This window comes from Pelophylax lessonae (assembly GCF_965119305.1).
Source record: "Pelophylax lessonae genome assembly, chromosome: 1".
In the NCBI taxonomy this organism is placed as follows: domain Eukaryota; kingdom Metazoa; phylum Chordata; class Amphibia; order Anura; family Ranidae; genus Pelophylax; species Pelophylax lessonae.
The window spans coordinates 5,240,457-5,253,153 of record NC_138768.1 but is presented as its reverse complement, the minus strand read 5'-3'; the positions used below and the strand labels follow the sequence as shown (position 1 = coordinate 5,253,153).

General features: G+C 45.1%; 1 protein-coding gene across 1 annotated transcript; it reads right to left on the bottom strand.

Moving 5' to 3' along the window:
• Positions 1-963: 963 nt before the first annotated feature.
• On the bottom strand, positions 964-12,327 carry LOC309559513 (vomeronasal type-2 receptor 26-like; the record flags this gene model as incomplete). Its single annotated transcript, XM_082262789.1, has 2 exons — positions 964-1,856; positions 12,264-12,327. 2 exons carry the CDS (start codon positions 12,325-12,327, stop codon positions 964-966), a joined length of 957 nt encoding a protein of 318 aa, XP_082118915.1.
• Between the last annotated feature and the right edge of the window lie 370 nt (positions 12,328-12,697).

Here is a 12,697-nt window from a genome sequence, read left to right as displayed (position 1 = left end):
AAAGCAATGCTTAGATGTGTATTCCATGTACTTCAATGTAGGAGACGGACAGACTGTCACTGGCAGGCTCTCCCTATTGTCTGTCTATTGAGGTGGGATGTGGATTGTGTTAAGTTCGTCTGTTCCATTGTTAAATGTTAATGACCCCACATTGTTTCTGTCCAGATGGCTAGATAATTAGTTCAGGTTAATTCTATTTCTGTATACAATTTAATCTGCATAGGATAATGTAATCAGGCAACCCCTGACCTGTGTGTGGATAAGTATACAGATACTTAATGGACACTGAGAAAATGGTTTAGATAACTTAAAATGGGAGAGTAATATTTATCAACAATATCTCTCAAGAAATATGAAGATTTAATCCCAGTTTACACCGTGAGACCTATAGCCTGTTGCCATGGAGTCTGTGACTCCTAAATAATCAAAGCAATGCTTAGATGTGTATTCCATGTACTTCAATGTAGGAGACGGACAGACTGTCACTGGCAGGCTCTCCCTATTGTCTGTCTATTGAGGTGGGATGTGGATTGTGTTAAGTCCGTCTGTTCCATTGTTAAATGTTAATGACCTCACATTGTTTCTGTCCAGATGGCTACATAATTAGTTCAGGTTAATTCTAATTCTGTATACAATTTCATCTGCATATGATAATGTAAATAGGCAACCCCTGACCTGTGTGTGGTAATCTGATCAGGAGGGGGGGTCCATGCTCTATAAAAATTCTGTGTGACTGTTCAATAAACTGAGATTTTAGTACAAGCTAAGTTGTTGGCTAGCTTTGTATGTAGGGCGGCTGGGAAAATCTGATATCTATGTTCATGACTGGAAGGAAGCCGTATACTGATGGAAGTCCACAAGCACAGCGTGGGTCGCGGTTCCGTTACACTAACTAAATAATAAAATGAACAATAATAGAAATAATGCTATAACTACTGGTAGCCCAGCGTTGCTCCATACATATTAGTGGATAAATGTCTTTGTATTCAGGTCAGGTCTGAACAGAATTATGAAACATTTGGGGAAAAATATACAGCCAAGAAGTCCAGAACTTGAGGCCATTATAGCAAAAACCTCCACAGCCACCATGTATTTCCCACTGGTGCTCAGATAGGCTGGGATCATGGCAATCCAGACACTGCAGAACACCAGCATGCTGAAGGTGATGAACTTGGCCTCATTAAAAGTGTCCGGTAATGTCCTGGCTAAAAACGCAATAATGAAACTCACAGCTGCCAGAAGTCCCATATATCCCAGGACGGAGTAGAAGCCGATAACTGAACCCTCATTACATTCAATGATGATCTTCCCCTGATAAGAGTGATTGTCCCGATCCTGGAAGGGGGGAGAAATAGACAACCAAGTGACACAGATTATGACTTGAACCAGTGAGAAGACACAAATGATAAAATTGGACAGTTTGGTTCCCATCCATTTCCTCCAGGGACTCCCAGGTTTGGTGGCTTTAAAAGCAATACACACCATGATACTTTTGGCAAGTAGAGAAGAGACGGCAACTGAGAAGATGACACCAAAAGAGGTCACACGCAGCATGCAGGTCACATCTACTGGACTGCCGAGGAACAAGAAGACACAGAGGAAGCTCAGCATGATGGAGACCAGGAGAAGATAGCTCAGGTTCCGGTTATTGGCTTTAACAATGGGGGTGTCCTGGTAATGGATAAATATCCCCAATATTAAACCAGTCAGAAGACAACAGAGGATGGAGACAGCTGAAAATACTGCAACAATGGTGTCATCAGTGTAGGAGAGAAATTCCATCAATTTTGGAACACATCGATCCTTCTTCTCATTTGGAAATTCATCATCGGGACATTTCATGCAGTTTTCACTGTCTGCAGAAAGAACAATACAAACACAATGAGGATCGGGGTCAGAGCTTCTGAGGAAATGAATTGTCTTGTGTTGTCTTACATCTAGCAATGGGATTTTCCATCATTGTGGGAGAGGTGATAGATAGATAGATAGATAGATAGATAGATAGATAGATAGATAGATAGATAGATAGATAGATAGATAGATAGATAGATAGATAGATAGATAGATAGATAGATAGATAGATAGATAGATAGATAGATAGATAGATAGATAGATAGATAGATAGATAGATAGATAGATAGATAGATAGATAGATAGATGGTTGGTGTTGCCATAAGGACACAGTAAACAGTGAAAAGATAAAAATGGAATGTACAATAAATGTGTTATAGGCAGAGAAGAGATAATGGGGAGTAGAGATGGGCAAAACGCCCCGAACAGGGGAAAATTTCTCCCCTGAACTGCAAACTCCATTGAAGTCTATGGGAGCCGAACATAAGCAATCAAAAGTGCCCATTTTGAAGGCTTATATGCAAGTAATTGGCTATAAAGGGGGTGTGGGGGCTCGGGTACTAAAATGGGGGACATACTGTATATCAATGCAAACTTTTTTTTTTTTTAAATGAGGAGTGATTTTAATGAGGCTTGAAGTGCAATAATAAAAAGGAAACATTCTGTTAAATATAGTGCCTGGGGGTCCCCTTAGTCTGCCTGTAAAGCGGCACATCTGTACCGTGTATAGAACCTGCTGCATCAAAAATGAAATTTCGAAAGAAAAAAAAAAAAAAAGAGTCAAAATAATTTTTCTTGTTGCACTTTAAGCATAATTAAAATCATTGCTCCTAATAAAATGTTTATTTTTATTTTTTAATTGATACATATCCCCCAGGGCAGTACCCAGACCCCCATACCCCTTTTATGGCTAATCACTTGCATATAAGTCGTCAAAATGGGCACTTTTATGTTTCCTGTTTGCCTCCCATAGACTTCAATGGGGCTTGCCAATCTGTTCGGGATTTCTGCTGCGAACCAAACGGGGGGGGGGGGGGGTGTTCGGCCCATCCCGACTCTTTATATCTCTTTATGCTATATGGAAAATCCGATTGCCTCTCAGCAGATCGGGAAGGAATTTTTTTTCCTCTATTGGAGCAAACTGGATCATGCTTTGCTGTATTGATTTGACTTCCTCTGGATAAACTGTGGGCATAGGATTGTGTATATGGGATTGTATGATTTTTTTCTCCCCTTTTATTGGTTGAACTAGATAGGCTTGTGTCTTTTTTCAACCTGACTATCTGTGTAACTATATAAAATAAATTAGATTTTGGGAAAATTAGAAAAGGGATCGGTTGAGATGTCAGAGATGATGAAGTATTGGGGAAGGTGGAGGAAGCGGAGGAGAAGTCTGTATTTATGAGGAGGAGGTGATGGGAAAACAAGTGGGTAAGACAAGGAAATAGAGAAGGGAGTCTAGATGAGGGGTGGTCAGAAGGGGTAGGTGGGCAGGTTCATGGAGGGGGGAGAGGAATGTCTTTTAGGAAAGGGATCAGGTGAGATGGGAATAGAAGAGGTCAGAGATGATGAAGTATTGGGGGAGGAGGAGGAGAAGTTTGTATTTATGAGGAGAGGGTGATGGGAACACAAGTGGGTAAGACAAGGAAATAGAGAAGGGAGTCTGGATGGGGGTGGTCAGGAGGGGTAGGTGGGCAGGTTCAGGGAGGGTAATGTCTTTTAGGAAAGGGATCAGGTGAGATGGGAATAGAAGAGGTCAGAGATGATGAAGTATTGGGGGAGGTGGAGGAAGAGGAGGAGAAGTCTGTATTTATGAGGAGGAGGTGATGGGAACACAAGTGGGTAAGACAAGGAAATAGAGAAGGGAGTCTGGATGGGGGTGGTCAGGAGGGGTAGGTGGGCAGGTTCAGGGAGGGTAATGTCTTTTAGGAAAGGGATCAGGTGAGATGGGAATAGAAGAGGTCAGAGATGATGAAGTATTGGGGGAGGAGGAGGAAGAGGAGGAGAAGTCTGTATTTATGAGGAGAGGGTGATGGGAACAAAAGTGGGTAAGACAAGGAAGTAGAGAAGGTAGTCTAGATGAGGGTGGTCAGGAGGGGTAGGTGGGAAGGTTCAGGCAGCGGGAGGGTAAAGGTGGGAAACCTTTTAGGTGGTGTAGGTATTAACATTTATTAGAGTGAGTCTGGAGGTTCCTTTCCCATTATCCCCCCCCACTCACACAGCCCCTTTGGATTGGGTGGGGGGAGGGGTATGCTCCCAGAGGGATATTCTATTTACAGCACAGCAGTAAAATCCTTCTGATACAAAGGAGAAAAAAAACAGTAAACCTAAAGTGGAGCTCCACCCAAAAGGGGACGCTCAGCTTGTTCACACCCTCCCCCCCTCCCCTCCAATGCCACATTTAGCACTTTTTGGGGGGAGAGTACCTGGTTTTGACATTCTATGACATTTTCAGCCCCTCCTCCTCCCCCCGCTGCCTTCTGGGACACACACAGGTCCCAGAAGATGGTGGGACCTTTCAGAAAGTGAAGTGCTACTCGTGCATGCGCAGTAGGAAACAGGCTGTGAAGTTGCAAGGCTTCACTTCCTCTTTCCCTTACTACAGATGCCGGCGTCTGCACCCTGATTGCCGAATCGGCTAGGGGTGCCAACATGGAGGGATCCCAGGACAGGTAAGTGCCCTTTATTAAAAGTCAGCAGCCACAGGATTTGTAGCTGCTGACTTTTATTATTATTATTTTTACAGACTGGAGCTACTCTTTAACCACTTCTGGACTGGAAGGATTTTCCCCCTTAATGACCAGGCCATTTTTTGCGATTCGGACAATTGCGCGGTCGTGCAATGCTGTTTCCAAATAAAATTGATGTCCTTTTTTTCCCACACATAGAGCTTTCTTTTGTTGGTTGATTATCTGTGCGGCTTTGATTTTTTTTGCACAAAAAAACAAAAAATAACCAAAATTTTGAAAAAAAAAAACCCCAATATTTTTTACTTTTTACTGTAAAACATTCCTAATAAAAAAAATTATAAAATAATTTTTTTTTCATCAATTTAGGCCAATTTGTATTCTGCTACATATTTTGGCCCCTCTGGCCCCATTTTTTTTTTTCATTTTTATGACAGAATCAAAAGGTATTTTTTTGCACCGTATAATTCATAATTCACCACTTCAGCCCCGGAAGGATTTGCCCCCTACCTGACCAGACCATTTTTTGCAATTCGGCACTGCGTTACTTTAACAGACAATTGCGCGGTCGTGTGACGCTGTACCCGAATAAAATTGATGTCCTTTTTCCCCCCATAAATAGAGCTTTCCTGACAGACTCCAGGGCAGCACACGTATGGGTAGCTCCGCCTCCTCTCCTACCCTATAGGACACCACTCCCGTAAATGTTTTCTCCAAGCCAGGAACCATGTTCCTTTTTTGTCCTCCTCCTGCAAGAGAAGTCTTACCTTATAGGATGTATGTCAGCTTCAATAGACCTGGCGGCGTGTGGCTTGATGTTTCCTGACGGTGCCTTGTCTGTGACAGTCCAGCAATCCCGGTATTAACTGGGTGGACCCTGGCAGTATTGATGCTTGAAATCCTGAATGAAAGGTGGGCTGCATGTTTGGCCAAACGTCCCTGCTACTAGCGGGAGGCCCTGATGCCCTGATGCAGGCGCTGGACTCCTGTTGGAGAGCACTCCAGGTTCTGAGCTGTCTGTGGGTAGTAATGTATTGTTTTGCTTCATTTTCCATTTGCTCCGTTTTACTTCCTGGTATGCTGTCTATGGCGGCAGGAGCGCTCCAGCGTTCCAGACCGCCACTCTCCGCTCCTCCCCCACTTCTCCTGGCTTCCCATTGGGTGTTCAGGATGAGGCTTGGCCCTTGCAGCGGTCTGCGCATGCGCGCGCACCGCAATCCGTCCCTCTATGGCGTGATGCGTCATGCGGGCGTGGTTTTTGCGGCTCCCGGGAAATTTAAACAGCTGTCATAGCTGTTAGACTTGGAATGTCTGCGGGCTTTGCGGCAGCTTCCCCGTGCGGTGTCTCTGCCTGTGTCTGGTAAGTCCTGCATTGTGTCAGTCCTGGATGGGGATAAGGGGGGACAGTGGAGTGGGGGGAGGACGGTTTGAATACTTACTCTCTCCCTATTGCAGGCTTCTTTTGTTTGTCTGCAATGGATGCTTCAACACCCCCTGGTGGCCAGTCCCTGCGCAACAGGTGAGTTCGGTATTTTTAACCCTTACCTGTCTGCCAGCTGGTCTTTGTAGCCTGAGCTTCTTTCCTACCTTCTTTTTCAGTCCACTTAGGTCTGAGCAACACCCTGTTACTGGATCAAGGGATCGTTCACCTTCAACTCACCGTCACTCATCCTCTAGATCTCGACGCCATAGGTCCAGGTCCAGGCGTCATGAGGATACTCCAGGTTCAGCCTTCCCGCCTTTCTGGTCGTCCCACGGGAAAGTCTTGTAGGGGCTGTCAGGCCCGTCTCCCTGAGGACAGGTCCTTGTGTGATGCCTGTTATTCTCGGGCACTAAAGGAAAAGAAAGACACGGACCAGCCATTAGAATCCCTGGTCAGACGGATCATCCAAGAGTCCCTCAGGGATTGGGATCCTAGCCGTTTGTCTGGTCACTCATTCGAGGCACCAGTTCTTCCCCCAAGGGAAGATTTAGAGCCGGGAACTTTTCAGAGGATTCCTATGTAAGTGAAGATGACCTAGAGGACCAGGCCTCTGGTTTTGATTTTGCCATGGTTCTACCGCTAGTTAAGACGGTTATGGAGGCACTAAAATGGGAAGACCCAGCAGAATCCCCAGCCAAGCAGAGGAAGTAATTTAAACACCTCAAAAAAGAGCGTTCTCACTTCCCTTTTTGGGTGAGCTGGGGGAAATTATCACGGACGAGTGGAAAGGAAGGACTCTCCAAAGTTTCCAGGATGTATCCCTCCAAAAGTGAGAAGGTTAAGCATCTTGATTCTGCCCCTACAGTGGATGCAGCCTTAATAAGGTTAGTAAAGCACGTCTCCTTACCGCTGGAAGACTCGGTTTCCTTTAAGGATGGATTAGATAGACATATTGACACAGATCTTAAAAAGATCTATTTGTCAGCTGGCTTGGCCTGTAAACCAGCTTTGGCTTTGGAAGCCACGTCTAAGGCCATGGAGGCCTGGGTGGATAATGTGGAGGTCACACTTCAGAGTGTCTCCGAAGAAGTGGCTAGAAGTTCGGCGGTTCCGGGAACTGAGATTGGCGATGGCTTTTTTTCCATAGATGTTATCCGCCTAGTGGCACGGGTCATGCTGTCCTCTGTCACGGCCAAGCGCGCTCTATGGCTGTGCCCTTGGTTGGCTGATCCTGCATCCAAGCAGGCTTGGTGCAGGATCCCCTTTGAGGGATCGTCCCTTTTTGGCAACAAATTGGACAGTACCATTCCCCGGGCTACTGGTGGCAAGTCTGGGTTCCTTCCCCAGAATCGCCGTTTGCTAGATCATAGAAGATCTTAGTGCAGACAGAGCTTGGATCGATCTAGAGAAGCGCGTTTCTACAGACCTGGTCGCGAGTTCAGGAAGAACTGGAAACGCACTCAGTCAACAGGTCAAAATTTTCCCAAGGGAACACCTTCGGGTGGCCGGGAGGCCACGAAGTCCTTTTGATATCAAGCCTGTTCAGAAGGTGCGGGTAGGCTCTCGCTTACTTCAGTATGCGCACTTTTGGTTTCAAGGTTTCAAAGGTTTCAAGGCCTTTACTCTCCTCTCCTCATGGTATTGAAGAAAAGCGGCTCCTGGAGACCAGTCATAGATTTGACTCATCTAAACTCTTTTATCAAGAAAGAGAGGTTCAAGATGGAAACTATTTTCACCATTTGCCAGTTGGTGCAGCCAGAAGACTGGATGGTGTCCATCAATTTGAAAGATGCCTATTTTCATGTGCCAGTGGCCAAAGAGCTGCAGAAGTTTCTGCGCTTCGCGGTAGGTCAAGTGCACCTTCAGTTTACCTGTCTCCCTTTCGGGCTTACCACATCACCTTGAATCTTTTCAAAGATCTTACTGGCTGTAGTAGCCCTTATCAGAGCAAAAGGGATTCAACTTTATCATTACCTTTTATCGCAGCATTAAGATCATATTCTGCATCACAGGTCTCAGGTGATCTCCACCCTTCAGGAGTTCGGTTGGCTTCTAAACATGGAAAAGAGCCACCTAGAACTCACAAGATCCCTGATCTTTATGGGGGCTCTCTTCGACACTTCCAAAGGCACCATCTTCCTACCATTGGAGAAGATTCCGATGATTTGCGACAGGATACGTCCAGCATTGTCAGCATCCCAGGATTCCAGATGCTCTTATCCGGATAACATCCTCCATGAAGGAGGGCCTGACTTGTTGGCTCCAACGGGAGAATCTCCTGAATTGCCACTTGATTGCTCCTGCTCCTTGGGTAGTCATGACATCGGATGCCAGCAGGTCAGGTTGGGGTGCGCACTGCCAGAGGGAGCCCAGGGCAGATGGAGCTTTGGGCAGCATTCTGTGCTCTCAGGGCCTTTCATCATCTGGTGTCCGGAGCCTTGGTCCTCCTAAGACTGGACAATACGACAGCTGTCGCATACATCAAGAGAAAAGGGGTACCCGCAGCTCTTCCCTCCTGAAGGAGGTAAAACCAATTATGTCATGGGCTCCATGCAATCTGGCCGACCTATCAGCTGTTTAGCTTCCTGGAGTCCAGAACGTCCAGGCGGATTTTCTGTCAAGGACCGACCTGGACAACAACAAGTGGTCCCTTCATCCAGAGGTCTTCAGGTGGGTCATCTTTCTGGGGTTTCTTCCGGAAGTAGACCTGTTCGCCTCACCAAACAATGCCAAACTGAAGAAGTTTTACACGAGATGGCGTTATACCCAGGTTTACGGAGTAGATGCTCTGACAGATAACTGGAGTTTCCACAAAGCATATGCCTTTCCCCCAGTACCAGTCATATTCAAGTTCCTGCTGAGACTCAAGAAGGAGAGAGTAGAGATCGTTGCAATTCTTCAGTTTTGGCCGAGGAGACCATTGTTTCCTCTGTTGCAGCAACTGAGCTGTCGGGATCCTGTTTCTCTGCCAATAAGGCTGAATCTTCTGTCTCAGGGTCCTGTACTTCATCCCTGCCCAGCACAGCTTCATTTCATGGTCTGGTTCTTGAAAGGGAAAGACTGAAGGCTCTTGGTTGTCCAATTGTGGCAAATCCCACAATGTTCAGTGCTAGAAAACCGGGTACCAACAGGGTTTACGAGAGAATTTGGTCCAAATTCAAGGATTACATGGTTAGTGTCTCTGGCTCTATTACTGATCCAAAAATCCATGATATCCTGGGTTTTCTACAGACAGGACTGGATCTATCCTTAGCGGTTGGCTCTCTCCGAGTCCAAATCTCAGCCATCTCTGCCTTCACAGGGACTGCATGGGCTAAACATCCTCTGGTTCGCCAGTTTTTCAGAGGTGCTACTAGCCTGAGACCTCCTAGGAAGCCCAGGTTTCCCAAATGGGACCTTCCGCTAGTCCTGGATTTTCTTTTCTCAACCAGTTTGGTGCATGAAGATCCTTTTTTCCTCAAAAACCTTTCCAGGAAGACGGCTTTTCTGGTGGCTATCATATCAGCCAAACGTGTATCTGAAATTAGTGCCTTGGGGTGCAAGGAACCGTTCCTAACCTTTTTCCCCGATCGAGTAGTCTTAATTCCGATGCTGGGTTCTAATCCAAAGGTAACGTTGGTTTTTCACGTTAACCAGGAAATCATTATACCCACGTTCAGATCTCAAGATGACCTTAATACCCATCCATTGGATGTGGGTGAGACCTTACAATCATATCTGGGAGCCACGGCCCCTTTTCGCCAGTCGGACCACCAATTCGTGCTCTTCTACGGGAAAAACAAAGGCTAGCAGGCATCTTCTAGATCAATAGCAAGTTGGATAGTTCAGACCATCCAGTGGGCATATACTGTAGAGCCAGTCGGAAGTGGTGACTGCACATTCCACCAGAGGGATATCCACGTCTTGGGCAGCTTCCCTGCATGCTGCACCTGAAGTCATTTGCAGAGCGGCCTCATGGTCCTCGATTAATACCTTCATGACGCATTATTGTGTTGAACGGGATTCTTTGTCTTTGGTCAATTTTGGTTTAAAAATGTTGTCTGTAGATGGTACAAATTAAACCTTTCTCTGTTTGCCCAGCAGTTACCCACCCAGCTGTGTATGGCTAGTTATTTCCCATACGTGTGCTGCCATGGAGTCTGTCAGGAAAACGGAAAATTTATTATCGAATACTTACGTAATTTTCCTTTCCTGATGGACTCCATGGCAGCAGTTCCCTCCCATCTGCTTGAGTAGTCTATTTATGGAACACGGCTCCTGGCTTGGAGCAAAAATTGATGGGAATGAGGTCCTATAGGGTAGGAGAGGAGGCGGAGCTACCCATACGTGTGCTGCCATGGAGTCCATCAGGAAAGGAAAATTACGGTAAGTATTTGATAATAAATTTTCAGTTTTCTTTGGTGGTATTTGATCACCTGTGCGTTTTTTTCTTTTTTTTTTCTGCGCTATAAACAAAAAAGTGCGACATTTCAAAAAAAAAAAAACAATATTTTTCACATTCTGCTATATAACATTCCCAAAAAAAATTAAAAATCAAAATTTCTTTAACATTTTAGGCCAATTTGTTTTCTGCTACATATTTTTGGTAAAAAAAAATCTTATTTTGGTTCCACAAAAGTTATCGCGTTTACTAACTACGGGAAAGATTTATGTCATTTTTACTCTTTTTTTTTTTTAGTAGTAATGGCAGCAATCTGCGATTTTTAGCGGGACTGCGACATTGCGGTGGACAGAGCGGACCCCTAACTGACATTTTTTACACTTTTTGGGGGACCAGTGACATTACTACAGTAATCAGTGCTAAAAATATGCACTGTTACTGTACTAATGACACTGGCAGGGAAGGGGTTAACATTGTGGGTGATCGAAGGATTAAATGTGTACCTAGGGAAGTGTTTCTAACTGTGGGGGGGCGTAGCTTGTGAAATGACCATAGAGACCTGTGATCCTATATAGAAGGATCACAGGCGCTCTGTGATCATTCCAGGGAGAAGAACGGTAAGCTGTGTTTACAACAGCTGACTGACCTCCTCTCTTAGCGGGGAGTGATCGCGAGTGGACGGCGGCAATCGGAGCCGCCTGCCCGGTGCAGCGGCTTCCCTGCTGCCAAGTGGGCGTGGGAGCGCGCGCGACCAATGTAGCCCTACCTCGGTTCGTGCAGGAGGGCCACCCTGCCGCAGTATATATGCGGTGGGCGGTCCGGAAAGGTTAACCACTTACAAACCGCCCTCCGCAGTTTTATGTCAGTCCTTTGACGGGGTTATGGCAGCAGAAAGCAGCCATAACTCCGGTATTTTTGAAAACGGCAGGCAATTGGCTTTCAGATAAGGGTGGTCACAGTGGCGGTTTCGCTGCGGGATCACCCTTACGGTGTGGCGGAAGAGGTGCCCCCCCTCTGTGTCCCGGCCGTTTTCCTTGCTTACCCGACCTGCTGGCAGCGGGGAAAACGATCCAGTTCCGAATCCTCTGAGACAGGAAGTCGAGTGAGGGCAAGATGGCCCCCACTCTACTCTATGGTCTTGGATGACCGGAGTGACGTCAAATGTCGTTGCCTAGCAACCGGTTTAGTGTAGTTGTGAGGTCTGAGGTCTTTTTGACCCCAGGTCTCACAATAAAGAGGTAAACAGTGTAAAAATAAAAAATAATAAATAAAATAAATAGGGAAAAAAGAAATTAAAGAGCCCTGTCCCTGTTAGCTTGCGCGCAGAAGCGAACTCATACGGAAGTCAAGGCCACGTATGTAAACGGTGTTCAAACCGCACATGTGAGGTATCGGCGCGATCGTTAGAGCGAGCAAAATCATTTGAGCTCTAGACCTCCTCTGTAACTCTAAACTGGTAACCTGTAGACATTTTTAAAATGCCGACAATGGAGATTTTTAACTACCAATGTTTGTCGCCATTCCACGAGCGTGCACAATTTTGAAGCGTGACATGTTGGGTATCTATTTACTCGTCGTAACATTATCTTTCACATTCTAGAAGAAAATGGGCTAACTTTACTGTTTTCTTATTTTTCAATTCAAAAAAGTGAATTTAAAAAAAAAAAAAATGCATTTGTAAGATCACTGCGCAAATACAGTGTGATTCAAATATTTTATTCCCTAGGGTTTCTGCTAAAATATATATATATATATATATATATATATATATATATATATATATAATGTTTAGAGGTTCTAAGTACATTTTTAGCAAAAAAAAAAACTGATTTTAACTTGTAAACAACAAGTGTCAGAAAAAGGCCGTTCCAGAAGTGGTTTACTACAGTGATATCTTCTGCCCAGTCCAACAATAACTTACTAACAAATACAAACTCTACCGGAAATGTTGGAGATCTCTCCTTCCGGACACGAGACGCACTCATAGCAGCATTTATGCATTGAAGATCCAAACTTTTTTCTGCTGCCAGGTAAACAGGGATCTGAGCACCGAGATACCGGAGGCTGAAATCACATAGAATTACTATTATTATTTTGTAATTATCATTATTATTGTGTAATTATTATTATTATTATTCTTTTGTAGGGATGAGCTTCGAGTTTGAGTCGAACATAAGTTTGACTCTAACATTGGCTGTTCGCTCGTTCGTCCAAAGAAGAAAATGGAAGAAAGAATAAATGGGCTTCTTTGCAAGATTTTTGAATTCCTGCATTATCATGGACTCTGACCTCAATAAATCACCTGCTGGCCAGGGGATTCGAACCCCACAGCCATGTCATTGCAAGCCTGGTATT